At 52.1% G+C, this 23,065-nt stretch overlaps 1 protein-coding gene across 1 annotated transcript in view; it reads left to right on the forward strand.

Moving 5' to 3' along the window:
• The window catches only part of LOC128721968 (endothelial transcription factor GATA-2), a 71,607-nt gene extending 50,446 nt beyond the window's left edge, over nucleotides 1-21,161 (forward strand). Inside the window, exons 4-7 of the mRNA XM_053815778.1 lie at nucleotides 13,887-14,021; nucleotides 20,561-20,744; nucleotides 20,835-21,022; nucleotides 21,138-21,161. Of these exons, the coding sequence (XP_053671753.1) occupies nucleotides 13,887-14,021; nucleotides 20,561-20,744; nucleotides 20,835-21,022; nucleotides 21,138-21,161 (531 nt within the window). The remainder of the gene's footprint in view (nucleotides 1-13,886; nucleotides 14,022-20,560; nucleotides 20,745-20,834; nucleotides 21,023-21,137) is intronic.
• Nucleotides 21,162-23,065: the final 1,904 nt, after the last annotated feature.

Raw genomic sequence — 23,065 nt, forward strand, 5'->3', positions numbered from 1 at the left:
AGTCTCGGGAATCGGGCGCCTCGTGATGGTTCACAACCGTGCCAAAAGGTGCATAAATTATACGAGCGAAACAATAATTCCCGCGTCGCGGAGATGCACCCACTGTGGCTGGAGCTAAAGTCCCCCCTTTGGGGATGGGAACCTTGGACCACCGCGAACTCTAGCCGATTCCAGACCGATTCGTGCGCCCGTCAACCCAGTCAGTCAGCTTGACTGGTGTGGCATGAATGAGCCTCGAATGACATTGAGATAATCACGAACCACCGTCTGACGGAACCGGGAATGCTGGATGGATGGATGGATGGATAGGGTTACGGTTTTTTGGTCGGGCTAACGAGCTAGAGGGTTCTGCTATAGGACCCCGATTCGGTGGATCTCTCTTCGTCATCGTCGAGCGACACGGTGAGCCTTTGCGAGTTTTGGTGTGGGCTTCATTCCGTTTTGAGGCTCACCACGATTACGTATGGCACGGAATGGTTCTCGAGCTTCCTAAAATGCGCCTAATCTGACCTTCCTGCTCGACGGTAATTGATTCAACTTGCGCAGTCCGTGGCTGTGCTTGCTGCTGGAAGTTTCGCTGGGATGGAAGGATTCCCGCACCAAGAGCGAAAAGATTCGCCCGACCGACCGAGCGCTTCCCGGAATTCATTTGCATATTACACCAACTACGGGGCTTTGGTGCTTCGTTTGAATAAATACTGCTTCATTCCGAGGGAGCAGAAAGTGAAATGAAGCCCAACGAGGCTCCGTGTGTGTGTCTCTGATGGTTGGTAGATGGAAAAAGGCGCGTTCTACTGCACCAACCACGCAGAAAAGGCGAGGTCGCAAGGTCGCACGCCCAGTACGCCCATGGAGCCCAGTTGGAGGTCTTGAACTCATCATCGTCCAGCACGATGGGCTCGTGGAACCTCGCGCGGTCGCTCCGTTATGTTAATGACGTTAATTATTGGGTTATAAAATTTATCGATAAATCAGTTTTGCTCATCATACCCGCGGCGCCATCATCGCGGGGCTTTTGTTTTCATTTTTGTTTTTTGTTTTTTGTTATGTGAAGTACGGTTGCTTTTCTGCCGCTCTAACGCCGGCTCAATGCAAACGCTCGAAGGGCTTGTCGAAAGACAGCTTGTCAGAGCAGCAAAAGGGCCTAGAGCCCCCATTTCGGGGTCTACTGGCGTGGCCCTGTTGAGTGAGTTGTTTCACCGAACGCGATGGCTTCCGGAAGAAGCCGGGTTTGGACCTGCAACCCGGCGGACATGTTTATTGTCTATTTAAGTGAAATTATTAGCATACCGAACGGCTGCCCGTTCCAAAGCAACGAGGGCCACTGGCTGCAAGGTCGGGGCCCGCAATTTCACGGCACGATCGTGCGAGTCGCGCAGCGTTGACATCTCTATAGGTTCCGTGGGCTTCGGTACCTCGGTATGTTGGAGAAGGCACCTCGGCAAGTTGCGCGTTGTTGCAGGTTTTCCTTTGGACGTTTTTTTTTTTTTTTTCGTCTCGCGTTCGCCTTCGCGTCTCGCTAATTCGAGGAATTCATTAGCTGGTTCGATAATACCCCGGCACCACGCAGGACCCCTTCGAGTACGGGTTGTGCGCTTCACGGGGACACGGTTTTTATGTGCTTTTAATTGTGTCGAACACGCTCCAACACACGGGCATCACACAGGCAATGGTGCAGGCTCGCTGGCTCGGAAGCGGCCGCCATCTCGGTGGTTCGATCTCGCGCCCGGACGACGGATTCGACAGTGGCTCACGGGCGGATATGGATCGGTGGTCGATCCCGCAGCTCGCCAAAGTAATTTAATTAATTTTCGAACATAAAACTGCCCATCCAGCGATCGTGCGAGCGACCCGTGGCAAAAGCGGACGCAGCGCTTCGGGAGGATTCTTTCGTTTTTTCTGTTTCGCAACCTTCCGAACGGTTTGGCGGGATTCGACGCTCAGGGATTGCAGCAAATTTCCTGCGAAATTGAAACGCGATACATTCCAATTAGCATTTTGGTGACTCGTCCGACCGTTGACGATTCAAACCGGGATGCGTGCCACGGAAGGTTCCCAGGCGGACAGGGTTCCGCGGGCAACAACCATCATCGGCACCTTCGATGCGGTTCGCGCGGTCGCAACAAACCGATGGCACCAATAAATTAGATCCTAAAACCCCACCACGCGAGCCCAGGTTCGGATTCGGACGGCTAATACAGTTGTCAAGCGAGCGGTTTCCGTGGCCTTGGCCAAGCCAGTTGGCGCAGATGGATGGTACGATCCTTTTCCTTGCTGTTCCTTGCGCCGGTGCTGGATCCTTCCCCAGGCCAGGCCCAGGCGAGCCCAGCGTGATGTATGGTTGTGAGTTGGGGCTCGAAAAACCGGCCAACTACCCTCGGACGGATCGGACGTCCCCTTTCGTGAGTTTGTCATTCGCCTCCAGGTGTGCAATGTGGCTGAAGTTGGTTGCAGTACCGAAACGCTCGCTATGCTGCCGGTGTTTTTGGGGCGAGAAAGCAAAAAAAAACACACCAAACTGCACGAAATTGCACAAACACAACGCGCTTTCGGTGCGGAGAATTTATACACTTTAATGCAACATATATTTTAACACCATAATTTAACTACTGCCACCAGCGCCCGTCGGAACCGTCGGGTTTGGGAGAACTGGAGAATTTCCATCCCCAAAGGCGCTTCCAGCACGCAGACGGCCCGCTTTTTTTTTTTTCTCACACACCTTCTTGCGCTTTCGCCGTTTGGCGTTTTGGCGTTGTTTTCGCACCTCATTCGTCGCCTTGGCCTCCCTTGGCCACGAGGATCACGGGTTGCGGGTGGAGCACTGGAAAATCGATCGCGAGTGCGAACGCTGCGAGTGGGATAGCAAACGGAGTTCCAACGCACCAGCAGCATAAATCAATGTCACCCTCGCTGGGCTAACCGATGGAGAAGAACCCTTTTGTGTGTGTGTGTGTGGGGAGGGCCTCGAAGCCTCGAAGTATGTTGGATTGTGGCGCACAACCGGTGCAATGGTCAGTTCGATCGGATCGCGATCGAAACCGGGTGTGTACGCTGACTGATAGCACCCGGGGTCTTCTTGCATCCGAGAAGTCTGCCCAATTCCTGGAAATCGAACCCTTTTCACACACGCAACCGGGTTGGATCGATGCCCACCGTTTGTCCACACGTCCGGCAGGACATCCGGACACAATCCACAAAGGATGGAATCGGCTGTATGAAAAATCCCAGTGAGGCAACCATCTGGGAAAAACGACGACCACGGCACGCTGTTTGCTGACCCGGTTCGGGGAGAAAAACGATTCCACCGACTTTCCCAAAATTAGCAACGTACCGATCGTACGTTCCGTATGCACACTTTCCACCCATCAGTGGGTGGGTTTACGTGCTAGAGCAAAGAGAAAGGAACCAAACCCACCGCCGATCGAAGTCGAAAGGCAAAAGCGCGAACGTGACAAACTTACCGCAGCTGGTTTGCTGGATTCGCTTTCGTATGCACACTACGCCGCCCCATACGGTGTGCGAACCGAGCATAGGTTCATTGTCTACGGGAAAAGCCACCCCCCAACGTATCTCCCGCTTTTCTTTTTTTTTTTACTCCACGGCCCCTCCACACGGCAGCCGGCGGTCGCGTCGTGACTAGAAACAAATGGTTATAATAAAATTACACTTTGTGTATCATAAATTCGCGATAGTTCGGTCGCCGGGGCCGCGTGTGCCGAGAGATTCGCGGAGACATCGTCCACGGGTCGGGTCGGAGTGAGAACGAGGGCTCTTACAGCAACAACAGCAACAACAACAAAAAAGCAACCAAAAAGGGGTGGAAATATGAAAACAGCATATCGCCCCCAAATACAGGCGTGTGGCTGTGGTGGTGGCTAAATTACTACGGTAATAACATCAACAGCAGCACGGGGCGCTCGTTTTGCGAGAAAACCCTTTGGGTGAGCTCCACCATTTCGATTTCCTTTTTCAACCACCACCCCACAAACGTGCTTCCTTCATGCGCCCGGCGGAAGACAGCGGATATCGGGCCGATATAGACGTCTTTGGCGTCGTCCTCGGCATGATCGTCAGCGGGTTTTCGAGTGAACGAGCGCACGTCGTTGTTCTTTATCAATTTATTAGATTATAGGTGATTTTTATATGAACAACGATTGTTATTGTCTCAACCACGACCATCGGCGCCACGCGAGGCTTGCTTCGCGAGGTCGGGAAAGCCGGGAAAGCGAAAACGTAAAACCCCATAACACGAAACCCCATAACCCCAAGCGACGCACCTTATTAATTTTACTATCCTACCCGGCTCGTTCCCATGATCCCTTTACACAGGCCCCGGGAAAACGTCCCTTTTGAAAGAGGGGCCCACGTTATCGATTCCGAAGTGCTGGGCGTTCGCTAGGAACTTCCCCGGCTACGTGAGCTCTCGAATAAATTGCCAAGAAATTACGGACCACAGACAAATAAGGAACACGACCGTGGCCGGGTGGCCCTGATTTCCGTTTTTTCCCGAGATGGGGGCCCTCTTTGTGCTACCGAAATGGATGCTCCGGCTTAACCACCGCTCGATGCGCTCGATCGAGATCGGCCAGCTAATCCTTGGTACGGTTCTGGGGTGTCCCAAAATTGGCCTGACGTAAAATGACGGAAATTAAACGGAACGTACGGATCGCGTTGATGCGTCGTTTTCGGGAGCGCCCGAGAGGTGATTTTCTAATCCGCACCCGGGTGTGGTGAGATTTTCTCCTGTTTTTTTTTTGCTTTGGCTAACGATAATCCGATTTGCCCGAGCTCAATCAAGCTCGTCCGGCGAAGTCGACAGCCCGGAAATCCCGCACCACATTTTCATACCACCACCGGGAATGCATTGCGGCCTTTGCAGATGCAGGCAGCAGCAGCAAGAAGCGAACGAGCAAAGCGAAATGCGAATGTGTGCCCCCATTCACGGGCACCGAAAGGTGCGCGAAAATAATAAGCCACAAACTCGACCCGGGATCGAACCGCAGACGACAAGCGAACGAAGAACAAAAACACACAAAAGCGATTCGAGAGACAAACGTGGTGGGGAAGTGGGTTTTTCGGAAGGGCTTTCGAGGAAGCGCGAGAGCGAAATGTAACGAGCCATCGCACCCGGAAAACAACCACACGCTAGGACCCGCGAAACAAACCACACCACGCGAAACGGTGAAACAAATTAAGCGAACGAGCGTGCAGCAAAACATGAGCTGAACAGGAGTAAAACGAATCGAACCAACACGCAAACATACACGCACACTGGCACACTGGCGGACTGAAACGGTACGGTTCAGTGGAAAAACGATCGCGCGATCGGACGGACAGAATTGTCACGCCTTTTTTTGATTTAAAATCGATCCGATCGGGCTGGTGTCCTTTCGCACGGTATCGCTATAAAGTTAGGCAATATTTTGCATCCCATGCTATTGGGTTATTTTTCCCCATGCCTTAATCGATACGTTCAGATTGGGAGCATTGAATTAATTTACGGATAAATTAAATGATTTATAATGTCCACCCCACGTTTAAATGTGCCCGGTAGCGGCTGGTTCGCTTTTCGAGACACTGAATTGATCGCCCTTTTAAGACGGCAGCAGCGCGCAACCAAGCAACCGTTCGAGGCTCGAGGAACGCCGGCGATCCATTAAAGTCGAAACAAAATTTATAATGTGCCTGTTCTAGCCACCCGCACCCATGTCCCGGCGGACATAAATTATGAAGGTGATGAATTTCCTACGGATGGACGAACGCGCGCGAGCCCATTGTGAAGCCCCCACGTGAATGGGCGACGTGAGCGAGAGAGAGAGAGAGAGAGAGACAAACGCGTGGGGCGACCAGCATTTGGAGCAAAACGGCCCTCGAAAATCAGAAAAAAAAAATATATATATATATATATATATGCATAGACTCACCCTACAAAACCCTGTAACACTGACCGCTGGGTGACTGACGTGTCCGACGAAACCGGGAACGTCGGAAACTCGGTGTACCTAGCTCCGGGAAGGCCTAGCGCTCGTGGTCGGCGAGAATTTCATTAGCAAAACGCCACCGGGAACGGCAAACTGACCGGCCAAAAACGAACGAAACACGAAAAATGGTATGTCAGGAATTTTGACGTCTCGAAGACGTCCGTTTCGGGGAGAGCCATTTTTTGATGTATTTTTTTTTCTCCATTTTTTCTCTCTCTGGCGTATTTTCTTTTTGTTGCCTTTCTTTTTCCTGCACCACGAACCGTCCGAGCTGTCGCCGTCACCGCCACGGTCCGGTGGGTCGGCGAGTTTTCCGTGGTCAAAGTCCGGAGTCCGCGCGATTTCGGTAGCTAAAACTTTTGACTACCACCCGTCGGGCGTATTTGAGGCCGATGGCCTTCCCCCGGGTTGGCGTGGTGCGATGGCCGCGAAAGCGTATCAATCAGGAGAAAATTTCACTAATGGAGCCCACGGTAACGTCCATCACGCCGTTCGACTCGACGGGCCCATTTTCGGGGGTCGGCACTTTTCCGACGGCATTTCCGCCCAGAGCCACGGTGGGCGACCCGTCTTTGTTCCTTGCTCGCAGCATCCGACGGGTGATTCGCACAAAATGGAAGCCAAATGCCAAATCCATCTTCATCGCGTGTCGCGTCCGGAAAAACCACCCACCGAAGGGTGCGCGGTTTTTTTTTTTTGTGAGTCGTTGTGGCTGCTCTTGCTGTGCGCAATTGCGTACGTTGGAGCGTTTTTCGCGGGGCATGCGCCAAGAGCCGTATCAAAGATGGGATCCCATCGTCGTCTGGATCGAATCCGAAAGAGAATGGAGGCATTCGCCGATGTTGCGATACGGTGGATGTCGAGAAAAACGACGCTTCCCAAAACCCGGCGCATGGGTTTTATGTAATGGGCCACATTTTATTCCCGTCATTTCCCGAAGGGCGAGGGCGCAAAAACGCCGACGGAAAATGCCGTCGGTCCTGGGGGTGTGTGTATGTGTGTGTGTGTGTGTGTGTGGGCGTGTGGGCGTGGGAGGGATAATACAGACGCCTGCCCAGCGCGGACGCAAACATGCGCATGTACGTCTTGCGAAAAGGACACCCTCTCACGAGTGGAATAATTCAACCGAAATGACATGGAGCTCGAACCGGCCACCGTGGTTTCGGTTGGTGAGGCGAAGGGGGTTGGCAGGGGGAGGGGAGGGGAGGGGGTGGGATGGAAGGGAGGAGAAATGAGATAAACTTTGTGACGAGGATTCTGCTTGGTTCTTGGGCACCCTTCCCGGGGCTGGTTTTTCCAACAACCCACCCACGCGCGAAGACTCGCAAACTCGCAAACAACCCCCACAACCCACCCCCCCAAAACCACCCACCTTGGTGGAGTGGAGGGGGGGGTTTGCGTGGTAAAGTTTTTCCCCTTCATGAAGGGGTGGGTTTTGCTATCTCGGGTGGCGCTGCTATCTTGATGCTGCTGGGTGTGGAAATTGTTTGTTCTCCAAACATGTCTGCAGCATGAATAATTTATATCGTTAAGGAATCCTTTTCTCGCCTTTTTCTCCACTCGCAGCAGGGACAACTTTGGTTGCGGGTCTCACGGGAACGACCAGGAGGAGTTGCTCTCTCGTCTATCTCTCTCTTTCTCTCTCACTCTCTCTTTCGTGCTGTCGCTTAAGACGATATCCTTCAGCCGGATTCCTCTCCCCGAGGGAGCTATTGCGAAGGATCAGCGCGTTTTCATTTCGCAATCCAAACGGTCGGGCGCGCGAGGGTGGAGAGCCGTGAGGGTGGATAAGATTGGCATCGTTATCGTTTGGCACACACGCGCACACACACACACACACACACACACACATACAGATGACGTGGAGGGGTCCTGTGCTTAAAATAATCTACGCTACAATTTCATCCCCAAAGCCCGAGCGCTCCTGAGTCGGGGAGCGTTGTTTCGGAGGATTTGGGATCTTGTCCCGGGTGGGATGCTTTTTTTCCTTCTTCTTCTTCTTCTTCTCCTTCTTGTGTCCTTAGACACACACACACACACCCACACACAAACCCACACGATGGGTTTTGTGCTTTAGGCTAGGATTGTCTTCGCGCTCGACCCCTACCAAAGGAACAAAGAAAGCGAGCTGAAGCATCCTTGGGTGGCATATCCTCTTCGCCGAAGGATATGTCGACAAAAACACACACCCACTCGCACACACACACGTGCGCGCCCCATTCGCTACGCAGGAGTACGTGCACGTACATGTGACCCAGCTGTCAACTTTAATTGGTAGCTGATCTTACCGCACCGATAGCGCGTTATTTCGATTCTAATTTATACGCGCATACGCGGCGTTGGTGAATCCTTTCCTCCAGGGTGTGTCCTGGGTCGGTGTTCTCCCGTGTTCGTCCCTGCTGCGTTTATGTCTCATTTTAGACCATTTCTTAATGGTCATGGGGGGGGGGGAGGCTCAGATTCTGTCGTTTCGAAAAACCTTCCTCGATAGCTCCGAGATGGGTTAGCGAAGTTGTTCCTAAGAAAATGTCTTACCAAAATGTTTCCGATAACCTTTATCACCGATAACGGGAAAAACTGAGCTAACTGAGCATGGATGAGAAAACCCCCATCATTCGGCAATTTACGCCAATCGATATCCAAAACCCCGTCGAATGTTTCTTTCTTTTTCTGTTCGCTTCCTCCACAAAAAAAAACGATCGATCATTACGCTACCGCACGTTTATGACCGTGGGTTTGCTTCTGCGATTGATTCGATCTTTAAGCGACCCCGATCGAATCTCGCCACCTTGCGCGCGCGTGGTATTATTTTCGCACACCCAACGAGGAGTCTGTGAGTGGGCCCTGTTTCCGATGCTAATGCGCGTTCCCACGCAAGCCCGGTAACACCGAAAGTCGACCCGCCTGGGAGTTCAGGTGGCACCAACCAAGGCCCGGTCCCGGAATGGATCAATTTAAAGCCGTTTAAATGGCACCACGCACCACGGAATTGGGTTGCTGGCGCGAACAAGCACAATATTACCGCCGCCGACGTCGAACGGCGATATGACAAACCGAATAGACAAGCAATGGGCAGCTCCTTTTTGGAGGGCTTTGGAAGCGTCGAAATTCGATCGATAGAAACCTGTTTCCACGCCGTGGCACACGAAAACCCCCGTGACAGGTCGTCCCCGTGTTCTTTTCCGAGGGGTATGAATGGGGGTGAAGCGGGAGGGGGGGGGCTCCCGTTGTCCCCTCGATCCGCGTTTAATTAAAGCTGATTTCGGAAATCGATACTCGACCGCAGATAAAAACCAATTAATAACACCTCTGTTGACAGTTCGACTGTGGAGCTGTGGTTCCGGGCGTTTGTGGCTCCCATTTCTGCTCCCAACCCCCTCCTCCCCTTGTTGACCCCCTGTCTCGGGAAGCCTGGACCTTTAGGAAATGGGCGAGGAAACCAAACAAAGCCCCCTCCGAACACGGTGCGACGGAATCCGGACACACCCGCGTACGCAGCACCGCAAACACCAAACCGGAACCGGTTCCGGCTCGCGGCGGTCAACCGAAGGATACCGAAACTACGTTCGACCACGCGACAGCAAACACGGAGTAGGTTCTATTTTCGACCGGACCACACCGACCTGTAGCGGTCTATGGCTAAGCCACTTGACGTGAACTCCGACGCGAAGGTCCGAAAGGACGCAGCTCCAGCGGTCGGACGAGAACAACAATTACCGGATTGATGGATTGGAATTGGATTGGATTGGATGGTCCGCCCGGGCAGCCGGGGTTTTGGGGCCGAGAGTGACATGCGTGAAATGGATTCCGGGGAAACCTTCGTGCCTCCGGGAGCCTCCGATGACGGCGCACGGAAAGGTTATGGTTTTAATTGGGTTAATGTCAGTTTGACAGCCGCTCTGAGGTTCTTGTTTTTTTTTGCTTTGTTTTGTTTTGTTTTGGAGCAATCCCAGAAGCCGACGAACGCAGGCAATATCACCATCCATCTTCTGTTCCGCTGCGTCGAGCTACGCATGGACCGCATGGCCGAACTACTGTTGGCTCGCAGACGGACCTTGATTGACCACCTGCAACGCTTCCGCCATTCATCCATTATTCAACCCGGCTTTGGGTGTTGTTTGGCCGTCGGTGTCGCCCTGGCAACCGACGTCCGTTCGCTCGCATATATGCTTATGCTTGCTATACGCACAAGCTGTCAAAACATCCCCTTACATGTGTGGGTGGGTGGGGGGGGGGAGGAGGTTGAATGGACGATGCAGCGGGGATACAATCACCCCAACTCGACCACCCTTAAATGGTGGAGAGTGGCTGTGGGTGGAGAGACACAAACCCCAATACAAGCGTCGGTGAAAAAGCGCGCGCGATTTACAATTGCACCCCCTTTTCGCAGCATAATCTCGTTCGTGCGTTGCGTTGACAACGGCGAGCATGCTGTCTCGCTCGCTCGCTCTCCACAAGTGTGCTCTCTTTCTGTTTGCCAGTTTATGCTCTTTCTCTCTCTCGCTCTTTCTTGCGCTCTCTCTCGCTCTTTCTTGCGCTCTCTCGCGAGCAAGAGCAGACTGATGGGAGAAAAGTAGGCGTGGAAAATGGGTTGCTCGCATTTTTCTCACCGTTCTCTGGTTTGCTCGACGCGGAGATGGGTGTTTTCGCTTCGTGTAACCACATTTTTCATCTTCCACCGCTTTGGCGGGGGGTTTAGCGCACATTCCCGTCGACTGCATGCTGCACTTGTGCACCGCGCTGCGTGTGTGAGTGGGTGTTGGGTGCGTTTCGGTGTTGGTTGCACCGCAACAGCATCGCACGCAGCGTTCGTGAATGTAACCGGATTGTCTGTCGCGATTCGAATTGATGGAGCTGCTGGCGGAGCACGAAAGAGCGAGAGACACAGAGAGTGAGAGAAAACCACCTAAAGCTGTGTGCAGAAAGTGCGGGAGAGAGAGAGAGAGAGAGAGAGAGAAAGCAGGAGAGTAATGGAGCTGAACGCCTCACCACCCACACGGGAACAATTGAATGGGTTCGCCGTTACCGCGAGCTGGACCGTGTACGAGCACCGCCCGCTCGGAATTAGGGGTGGGAGTAAAACAAAATGGATTTTATCGATTTTCCAACACCGATTTTTCCACCGAGCCGTCTGCGTGCTCGACCCGACGCGCCGTGGTTTATGGTTTTGGCCCGAATCGAACCGTTTTCCGAACCCCACACGCTCCGATTGACATTGGAACGGAATGGAAATTCCCTGACCGACTACGCGCCACTAGCCACCCTGCCAACCCCCAAGGGACAACGGAATGGCGCGTGAGGATTCCGTGGCTTTGGCCATTTAATTTGAGCATAATTAATGCCACCACGATGAGCTCGGGGTGGAAGGATATTTACGGGAGCAATCACCCATTCCTGGCGTTACACCGTGTAACCACAATGGTTCAGGAATGGTATTTTTTTGTTGTTTTGCGTTCCACCAAACGGTGAAAAAAGAAAGGGAAAGGACACCCCGAGCGATGGGAAATGATAACGCCATCATCGGAATGCGTTCAACGGAAGTGCGATTGAACTTCGTCTCGTTCCAAGGACCTCCGCGGACCTAGCCACAGTTTCGATTGGAACGGACGGAAATACGAAAATGGCGTGGTTATAGTCACGGTGTGGAGAGAGAGAGAGAGGGAGGTAGGGGTGGCTCGCGCAGGACACATGTACGCATAAACTAGTGTGCGTCACGGAAATGGGATTTATTTTGTAATCAAGCCAGAGTGCACGCGCGTCTGGGTGCGGCCGAGCGCCCAACCGGAGCGTTGGAAAATTTATTTTTCACCATACCGTACTTTCCCTTTCGGCTTTTCGATTCGGAACTTTTCACGGTCGAGGAAATGGTCACCCATTTCGGTGTGCGTTTGGTGGAAACGAATGATTTTCCCAGCCCGGTTGGGTTGTTCGAAATTTAAGCAGAAATCTATCGCCCGCCATCCGCAGGCACGAAAGCATGCATTTATGCAACCGAGCGCCCATTTGTCTTGTTTCGTGGGTCATTCATTTTCCTAACGCGCAGGCTTCGATACACAAAACCACCGCCGGCCACGGCCGGGGAGGACAATTAACCTGCCCAGGTCTATCCATCATCGGTGAGTGTTGGGGAGAAGCTAAACTAGAAACGCAAAAAAAAAAACAAAATCCACCTCAACCAGCTGGTTTTCTTCCTTCTTTGGGTCCGAGCGGTCCGTAGTAAAACGCCAACTAGTGCTGCAAATTAACCAAAACGAACAACTCGGAAAAAGGCAACAACAACTAAATATTAATGAATTCGGCCACAGAAACATCTAATCTCACTCAAGCCTGTCCGCACGCGATGCGGCCATGATGATGATAGTTTGGACATCAGTTTCATTTCTATTGCATTGAACGGTGGAACGAAGTTAAAAAAAAAGAAGCATACCGTTGCTCCGCTGTGAGTTATTAATAGTGCTCGGTGGAAATGTCCGAAAAAAAAACACAACAGTCCACTAAAACGACAGCCCTTCCAGCAACAGTCGTTTTTCGTTTTCGCGGCGAGAAACATTCAGTTTAAATCTATCGCTCCCGTTCGAGATCCATTAGGCAATCTTTATTTTTTTTTTTCGGAATTACGGAGTTGTCTTTCGGTATCATTGGGGTGAATTGTTTTTTTTTTTCTGTTGCTGCTCCACACAAAGGCTCCGTTCTTTCCCACTCATTATCTCCATGGGTTCGTTTTGATGGGTCTGCTTTATTATTTTTCGCGTGCTTCCAGCCCGTTGCTCACCCATCGAAGGTCCGAAACATCCGAGCACAATTTAAGCGGCTCGAAATGTAAAAATAAGCTACAGTTGCACGTAGTTACGACTGTCAGCAAACCCATATATCACGCTGATTTTGACGGCAACCGAGAGAGTGCGAGAGAAATGTGTTGACTAACGAACCGATTTACGATATTTGGCAGATCGTATCACGTCCGCGTTCCGCCAAAAACAAACACACAAAAAAAAAACACCACACGAAGATCGCCAGATGGGATGAGAACGATCGCACGAAATGAGCATCTGTCGGTGGTGGCATTAAACGCGATACCGTGAATTAGTATCGCACACCGTTCGCGTTGGGGGTTTGTTTTCTGCGTTTTCCAGCCGCATAAATGTACGCTCGTCGGCTGGTTCGGTCTAGTGGGCTCGCATTAACCGAGGCAGCACGTGGCCCTGTCACAAATTCGATAAACTTGTCAAAAATCCACCACCCGCTACCACAAGCTACGTGCAGGTCCAATAAAGCAAACCCAGCCAACCGTGGCCGTGGCTATCCCTGGTTGGTGGCTGAAATTGACCAAAATTAGACGCTCACCGTCTTTCCGATGGCCTCCGGGTAGCCAGTGTCGGCTCAAATCAAAGCTTTCGGAGGTGATTTTAAATTCGAACAACCGAATCGATCGCCGGCTCCACCAAGCAGACCGTGGCCGAGTGGCCGTTCCGGCGAGTGCGGTGCAATAAATCAATTTCTGGCGGTAATTGTTTTCCCGAGGGGATTCCGGCGTGCTTTTTCCACCGTCACCGCTGCCACCGGAACCAGGCCAGCCTGGGGGTGGTAAAATTCTGGAATTTAATAAATGTCATGTAGATTACGCAGCGCCCGAGGGTCGATCGTTCAATAGACAAAGACCGAACATGAGCGAGTCTTCTTGTTGGCGGAATCTGGAGGCCCTTCTGAACGGCAGTCTCATCGTCCACTTCGTCTTCATCGTCACACCGGTTTCGAATGGCCTTGGGCGGGTTTGAAGACTTCAATGTCAATAATTGCGATCGCCCGCAACAGCACAGAAGTGTTTGTGGGTCCGATAATGTTGATGTATGATTGCTAATTTTGCAACCGTTTTCTCTCTCTCTCTCTCACTGTTTTCCTTTCCAGTCGCTTCAAAGTGCCGCTCGCCGTGCGGGAACATCATGCGCGAACTGCAAAACGACGACCACCACCCTCTGGCGACGGAATCAGGGCGGCGAACCCGTTTGCAACGCCTGCGGACTCTACTACAAGCTGCACAACGTAAGTACTACCGGATCCGACGGTCCGGCACTTTCTACCGATGGCATTAGCCCGCCTTACTGGGGCACCATAAATTACGCGAGCGACGAGTAAGCGGCGCAATCGATCGACAGATCGATCATCTTCGACGTGGCACACCGTGGATTATCCGGGGACGCATTCGGGGCTACGAGCATTCCGCAAGGGTAATGGCCGCATTAAGGGCGCGCGCGCGCGTACTTGCAGGATGGGCAGATTGCGAGGTTTCGAGCATAAATCCCGCTGGCATCGGCCACCACCGGATCGGGCGCGAGCGATTTCACCGGAAGCGATTAACGTTCGGGTGCGTGTGATGAAGGACTTCCGGCAGGACGATTCGAGAGTGTGCGAACGTGCGCTCGTTGGTTGGTTGGTGTTTTTGTTTTCCCGGCTCGAGGCTTATTCAAATCGAAAGCAAACAGCTTATTTGCGCGGAAAATCAACCTGCCGACCCGCAAGAAGCGCAATTGAGCGCCGAAAAGCAAGAGTAAGAGAGAGAGAGAGAGAGAGAGAAAACGAAACGAGAAGAAAGAAATCAAATCTTTGAACAGGAAATTAACTTCATCCTCTAATCTGCCATCGCCTGATGCTGGTGTGCTGCGCGTTTGTAGCAGATAGCACCGAGCGAAGGGCACCCAGATTATAACGCCTCATATTCCGGCACGTGTCGGTGCGTGATTTTCATCCCCCTTTTTGTGAGGGTGCATCCGACCGAAGAAGCTTCGCAGGCGCCGGAAATGGACCACGGCGAGCGGTGTGAATTGATTTAGTCCCGGCACACGCACTGCCGGGGCTCGTGGAAGGACGAAATTTCCACCCGCGATCGGCCGGGCAGGGATAATCAATCCACCCGGCATCCCTTCACGGCGACGGTAATAGGGTGTAAATGGTTTGGGAAGTGAGATAAGATTGATTTACTTCTGATTCGCTCCCGAAAAGCCGAGGGTCGGTTCCCGTGGTGGGTTGATGCATCGCGAGGGTGGCATTCGGAACCGGGATTGATGGTACAATGAATATTTAAGAAGCGCAGCATTAGGGTGGATGGGTAGGCCAAAAAAAAAAACAACCATCCCCTTCGGTTCGGGGTCGGAAAATGAGCACTCAAGTGAAGGGACGCGCCAGTTGACGGAAAAGAACGAAGGAACGAACGAACGAACGAACGAACGAACGAACGAACGAACGAACGAACGAACGAACGAACGAAATTAGCGAGCAGATAAGCAGCACCGAAACGTTCTTTGTCGGTGGCTCAATTTTTCCTCTCGTTTTGCGCCACTCTTTCTGTGCAGTGGTGAAATTAGTGGAGCCACCAAACCCCCATGGCGGGTTCGCCAATTCAATGGAAACCGCATCGACCGCGGCACCGGCGTTGATTGACAACGGGCTGCGCCTGATGGTAGCGCACCTCGCAGACAACCAATCAAGCGGACCGTGGGTGAAGAATTGTCAGAGTCGATGTCACCAAAACCCATCCGTGGTTCCGTGGCTCCCCGTCCTTCACGCTGGCTGACGTGCGAGCGCGGAAAGCGCCTGAAAGCGAAAGCATAATGATACCGTCCATACCGCGGTGTGGATTCCTGGCCCTCCCCGCAGTCGACGGGTTGTCAGCTTTTGTCAGTCCTACGTCCGTGGTCGGCTGAGTGACAGTTGAAAAGGTCCGGTTGTGGGGTTTTCGCGCGGTGGCCACATTTTCCCGCCCCAGACACCCTGGAAAAGACCAGCCAGGGAGCGATACCTGTTCGTCGGTTTGTGGTGTCTTTTTTTTCTCCCACTGGAATGGGAGCATCCCGGTTGATAGTTGCGAGTGAAAGAATCTCCAAGCTACAGCGTAATTGTCGGGCACAAGTTTGCTGAGGCACGTTGTGTGCGTTTTGCTCCCATTGCGGTGGCTGAGGTTTTCCCAGCCAGACATGATAAGCAATTTCCTTGGCCGACAAGCTGAACTTGACCGATCGGAAACCAAACTCACTTTGCACGCACACAAACACACACACACACACACACCACGCAAAGGGCTAATGGAATTGGACGAAAGAAGAAAGAAAGAAAAAAACGGTGATTATTCAAATTTATGCAAAAATGACCGGGCACGTTGGGGGCACCGAAAATCCGAACCCTAACCCAGCAACGGTAATGTGTATGCATGTGTGTGCGTACGGTAGTTTTCATTCCGGAGGCTTTCCACCTTCATGGCTGCGACAATGGGAACAATGCACAACAACGACGGAAGCCGAGCAGACGCATCTGCTGCTAGGACGCTGGAGCCAGAAGAAAGTTTCCATCGCTGGGATGGGACGTGATGGGATGGCAAGAGAGTCAATGAAAAAATCACCGGAGGAAGGCGAAATACATTAAAAAAATTAAAACTACATCAAGTTCGAGTCACCCGTTCCCGTCCACACAATACGCGAATGCTTGCTCGACCGAGGAAAACAAATGCACCACGTGAAACCGCGCCGTGTTGGTGGTGATAACGGACCGGTGGCGGGGAAAATATGTCGAAAAGCTGTTTCCCATTTCCATCGGCAAGGGCGGAGGCTCGGACGGAAAAGAGTTGGCCCTCGTGGCGTGAGCGTGGCGCGGGGTGATATTGAAATATTGCCATGATGTGCCTAGCGCAGCATAAATGAATTGTTATGGCCGTAATAATAGTAATTATCATTAAAATGTGTATGAGTGTGTTTGTTCCGTGGTCGGTTGTTTGGGGTATGGTGGGGCAATGGGGAAGAGTAGGGGGTGGGGGGGGGGTCTTTGGATTGGGATTCCGGGCATCCGGATCAACAGGGAACCTCGGGAAAAGCGGCACGTGGAAAGCGAACGCGTTTGCGATGGGCCATAATGAAATGTTAGTGAGATTTGAGGAAGTATCATTTTCCCACCTCCATTGGAGTGGGGTGAAATGGGTGGTGAACAGAGAAGAGAGAGAGAGAAAGAGAGAGAGAGAGAGAGAGAGAGAGAGAGAGAGAGAGAGAGAGAGAGAGAAACGGCACAAAAACTTTCCGGGGCCCAACGATGTCTCCGACCATCGTGGCAGATGAAAATGGGTGTTTGTTGAGAAAATTGCCCCATAACGATTTTTAAAATGGCCCCCGAGCGTGTGCGCGCGCGCCGCACACACACGCGTTACCATGGAAACGGCCTTTTTTTCTTTCTTTTGAATGGAAACGGCCGCCAACCCGCCTGCTTGACCACTCGTTATAGACGCATTCGTCAGTGCAGGCGATCGTAAAAGCATTTGTCACACGAAACCGTAATCATTCCACCTGGAATGGCCCCCAACCATTGCCCGGTTTCCGAAACGATTCCACCGATAACATCGGGCACGTCTGGTGCGTGCAGTTCGCCCAGCTACCACCAGATTCGGATCGCGCATTGTATTGTCGTCACATTACAGAGGTGCTGTAGCAAACAACCCAACCCCTGCAATTAGCTTGCAATGATGATGACCCGATCGCCAAATGTCCCTTATCGTGACACGTCGCGATCTCTTGCGCGATCTTATCGTGCGCGCCCCTTCCGAAACAATCTACTTAGCGTTTGATTAGCGGTTGTAAAAGTGGTTCGGGCTTTAGCTTCGGTGGTGTGGCGTAATTGCGCTCCCCGAGCTGCCAGTGGAAGAAGCAAAAAAAAAGAAAAGGTTTCGTGGTGCGATGGTTTTCGATGGTACCTTCCCTGCGGTGTTATCGATAGGGGTTTGGGTTTATTGGCTATTAACGTGCGCAGGCGGATTATCGGCGTTTATAGACGGAACAATCGACGGTGCAATTCGCTGAAGCTAAGCGTCCTGTGGGATCTTCGCAGCGTTGGGTGCTGCTGCGTTTCGGTGGCACTTAATCACAATTATCACCAAACGCTTGCGGAAGCGAAATCGAGCCCCATCTGACAGCTGTCAATGGTGCTGGAAGCGAGACATTGCCGCCCAGAAAATGGCCACCCACTTCTGGGTGCGCACTTCCAGAGGCGTAGAGACATAATGCACACATACTCGCACGGGGCCGCGATAATTATCATCCATCAGACGGCGTACGGACTTAATTTGAATGACAAATCCGATAGCGATCTAAAGGGCCCGGCCCCAAGGGTGCCGACTGGAAGCGTGTCTGGCTGCTCGAGTTGAATGCCTGGCTGGCCCGTGTCGGGAGCTACTGACACGCTGTTCGTCGGTGCAATATGCACTCTGCATGGCAGACAGATCAGAACGCAGATCTTTCGTTTTTTTTTTGTTCACGCTCTCCCTCTCTCTCTCTCTCGCCTATATAGATGACTCGTTGAGTAAAAGAATGCGTGGTTAAATTGCATAAAATAGCGGGCTAATATTCGCCTGGTAGGTGTCAGTTGGTTTTACTCTTGAAAAAGACCCCTTAAGGCGAGCTTATTGACTTGTCCATGTGGGAAAAAAGCCCACGTTCCATACACATACACACACAAAACGGCAAACTAATGCATATCCCACTGTGAGGATATGTGATCCAATTGATTTTCCGACGAAAGGCCGAAGCAAAAAAAAATGCAATCCCTCACGGAGCATTTCACGAGGTCAATTGTACAGCAACTACAAGCGTAAGGGAAACACAAACAAAAAGGATAAATCCCACACAAGAGTGCGTTTGAGTATGGAGGGAAAAAAGCAAGCAAAAAGCACACAAAATGCAGGGCACCCGGGTGAAGAAAGCCTATAATCTGTTAGCTAGCAAATCCCCGACCCATCCGGCTGCTAAGTAATTGATACTCTTGCGCAAACGTAGGACACAGAATGGCAAATGCGATTTGTGCCATTCAGGAAGAAGTAGTAGAAAAAGAAGGAAAAAGCCATCTCCCTCCCAAAGGAAGCAACCGGCGAACGGCAGGCATAACGGCGCATAATTCAATGCTCTTCACGGTACAATGGAAAGGGAATAGTTTCAATTGCAGATTGCATTGTTCCGTGCACCCCGTGACGGTGTAAAGCAGAACCCCTGAAGAGCCCGACAGCCTCCAGGTCGGTGACATCGATAAGTGGTTTCAATTCAGCTCGCCTACCTGATCGACGCACCGGGAAAAACCTCCGAACCCTGTCGCCGCTCACGTACGCGTGGTTGGTGCATTTGTGCCACGGGCAAACAAACACACGACCGCACCCGATTTTCTTGCGCAGCCAAACCCAGCACCCAGCAATTTGACAATTGACAGATATAAACGTTCCCCCTCGGAGGTGGCTGAAAAGGACCTTCTTTGCCGGGGCAGGAAATGAAGCATCGTGCAAGATTGCAATCTCGCTGGGCCAGATCAAAAACCCTCCGGACCGAACTCAGGGCCGGGCCTTTCGATCAAACGCTCCACGCGGGCGTCCTAAACGCTGCAAAAAAGGGACGATAAATAGTCGCTCGCGCACCGAAATGCACTTGCCATTTTGGTGTGGTCCGTTTTCCGCTAACGGTGAAATTCGAGCCTCCAACGGGGCGTATTTTCGGCCCCAGGACGACCTAAAGCCGAGAACGAGAATTTTCGCATTTGTGCAGTAGCACGATGAGCGATACGATCATTGCTGTAGATCGTTATCCAGCCGCTCGATCGCCGCTGCGGGTAGCGTTACGCAGATTTTTGGAGGTCCCCGTGTGTGTTTATAATACCGCGGCGACAACTTCCCTCGGTGTGGGGAGGATCGTTCGTAATTAAAGAAATTTTTAATGATTCAATTTATCTTCGAAAAATCATCAGAACCATTTATCCCATCTCGTCAGTGCTGGGTGGCCGCCTTGGGGTGGAGAAAGTCACCAGCACACGGTCGTTCGTCTCATTTTCGTAATGAAGTTAGATGTAGCGTACAGAACGCCAATTAACGCTTTAATAACTTCGCTCGGGCAAAATGGCGGTCGCGCGTTCGCGAGAACGCACCGATTTGTATCAAGATTTATTTCGCATGCGTCTTACAGACAGCGGTTCGGCACGATTGGGTTGGGAGCTGCTGGTTTTTTTTTTTTGCTGGCTTCCTGCACCACCCGTGGCTAATTACCGCGAGCCGCCTGGGATGTGATGTGATGTCGCCGCGTGGATTCACGAGAGAATCGCACCGATTGAGGGGCCCAGATTTTTCCCCGAAGCGCGACTCGCGGTATCGCGACCACTGGCATCACCGGTTACGGTGCATTACGATCGCGGATCCGCAGAAATGAATCCCCAACTCTGGGTTTTGATTTGGTCTGGCCAGCTGTGTGGCGCGTGTAAATAGGTGCGGCGCACGCGTCCCAGGCACGATCCCTTTCGAGGAAAATGCCACCCTTTCGAGAGGGCGGTGGGTTTGGGGGCGTAAATCGACCGAAACGCGCCGGCTCGCGCTGCACGCGTGTGCCCTATGCCGTTTTGCCACCACGGTGGTCCTTAGCGGTGATGGCTCGGCAATCCAATCGGTAGACATCGGTAGCAAAGAAAGGCCCTTCTGATCGCGGTTCTGATCTCTCTGAAGGCATCTGTTTTTCGTCGTTCACACGAAACAAGCAGGACTAACGCCAGCTTCCATACGCTTCCATTTCAACCGCCCACAGGTCAACCGGCCGCTAACGATGAAGAAGGAAGGCATCCAGACGCGAAACCGCAAGCTGTCGTCCAAATCGAAGAAAAAGAAGGGTATTCCCGGCTCGTGTCTTCCGCTCGGCAGCCACCTCGGGGACCTGATGAAGCCGCTCGATCATAAGCCCTCCTTTCCGGGGCCATTCCCAGGCTCGATGGGTAAGTAGTTGCTGCCGTTTCTCAACGACGATCCAATACTAACGCCTAGCTCTTTTTCGTGGCGCTTTTCCCAAAATTTCCCTCCCACAGGACAACACGGGCATCTGTCCGGTGGACTACATCCGGCTCACACGCACATGCACGGTGGGTGGTACACGACCGGAATGGGTGCACTCGGGACTTCCGGTGGGCTGCAAAATGGATTCGGTGGAGCGGGTTCGCTTGGTGGTGGAGTCGTGCCACACTCGCAGTCGTACCATCTAGGACTAAATTCAATGGTGAGTATCCTTCTTCAGAAGGACGACGGAAATAGGATCCCTACCGATTGCACTGTTAAACTGACGTCTGTGGCATTCTTTCTTCGTTTTGTGCATCTCTCCTTTTTGCGAACAGAGCTGGCGTTCCGAGTACACGTGATGGAGCACCGGCAACTTCAACACCAACCTGTTCGAGTTCAGCACATCGCCTAAGCTCCAGCAGCAGCACCAACAGCAGCACCAATCGGTTCACCAGCAGCACCAGCAGCAGCAGCAGCAGCACCAACAGCAGCAACAGCAGCAGCAGCATCAACAGCAGCATCAACAGCAACAGCACCAGCAACAGCAACAGCAACTGCTGCTGCATCAGCAAGCCAGCCTGCCGCTGCAACAATCTCCTTCGTCCAGCTCGTCGTTGTCGTCGATCGCGAATGCGGCTTCGCTGCTGGAACAGCATCATCTCGGTTCGCTGCATCAACTGCACGAGCATCACCACGAGTCGGCCGTCAGCCAGTTGCATCTGCATCCGCATCAGCTGCATCTAGCGACCGCAAGCCAAGTACAAATCTAACTGCATCTCTCGCCAAACGCAACCACCCCATTTTTTCCCAGCCCCAGCAGAATGGACACGTTGAAGCATCCGCGTCGCGTGTGCGCTTCTAGTCACCGGCCGAATCCGGCATGCTTCGTCCGTTTCCAACGGCAGCATTCCTCTCTCAAGCACCGAAACCCTCAAGCCGGCCAACCCGATCGGAATCCGTAATGGAATTGCACACCTTCGAATGGAATTTAAGCGGGCGGACGCATTCTGTGGTTTGCAACTCGCCCGAGCGATTGAAAGATCGCGATCGTACGGTGGCAGAACGCACCATCGTGCACCGGTTCAGTATTAGAAACGATTTTAACACACACACACACACACTACCCAAGTAAGGCGCGAGGTAAGTCGAGATGCACCATGTCGCTTCCGGTGGCGCTTCACCAGCGGGCAGATGCAGACGGTGTAAAATGGAAGCCGAAAACGAATTTAATCCACTTGAACCCGCGAAGCCCCCTGGGTGCTGGGTGGGCTTTTCTGTTGTATATAAGATTGAGTGGTTCAGATAAATTACCAATGTTCACCACCAGGCAGAAGGGAAACAGGGCACTGCCACTGCCACTGGCAGCGCGAGCGCAAGATGGTGTTGTTTTCCTGCAATCCCCCACACACCGACAAACAAACGAACAAACGAAAATGTGGTGAGAGAGAGAGAGAGAGAGAGAGAGAGAGAAAAAAACGTCACTTTGGGGAATGCGATGATCGCGAGATAGATCGCGGTAACAATCGGATTGACGGAAGAAATGCACTTCACACAGATCCACGTACACACCGAAAAGCAGAACAAAAAAAAAAGGAAACCAACACAAACTGATGTTTGCTGCAATTGATTAGCGGGTTAGGGAGCTAGTGAATGCGGTTGTTGTGGCGGGAGAGCTTTTCTTTTAGATTTACTCGGGGTTTTTTTTTCTCTTTTGTTGCAAAAGAAGGAGCAAAAAACATCCTGCAGCGCGCGAAAAAACCCGCAAGGGATTCCATGGGAGAATGGGTTGATTTTGTGGGTTTGCGAAACCGGGAAATGCAAAATCTGAAGCGAACAGAATGTGGAGGGTGAGAGAGAGAGAAAAAAAACTATTTCCGGGCGCCTAAAGTGGGAAAGTGGCATTCCGTTTTTCCCCGCCGAGTGGGACGAGTGTCACATGAAAAAGGCAGTGACGATTTCAACCACGCAACGAGGAAACACAAAAACAGGAGCGGTAAGATCGCGGATCGCGATGCAGAAAAGTGCAATTTTCTTAGTTTGAATTATCAGCAGCGTAAGCAACGCGAACGTTGGGTTCGTGTTTGGATTTTGGTTTTCACCAAACACCAAAACGCTTGGTTCGCCTGGTGCCAACGTGCACCGTGGGCACTCGGTTAAGTTAGCTCTATTTATTTATCTATCAGCATTATTTTAGAACGTGTTTTTTTTCTTTTTTGTGTTTCCATTGTTTGTTTGTTTTTTTTTTTTGGTTGTGCTAGGCAAT

Source organism: Anopheles nili, chromosome 2, assembly GCF_943737925.1.
Source record: "Anopheles nili chromosome 2, idAnoNiliSN_F5_01, whole genome shotgun sequence".
Lineage (NCBI taxonomy): Eukaryota > Metazoa > Arthropoda > Insecta > Diptera > Culicidae > Anopheles > Anopheles nili.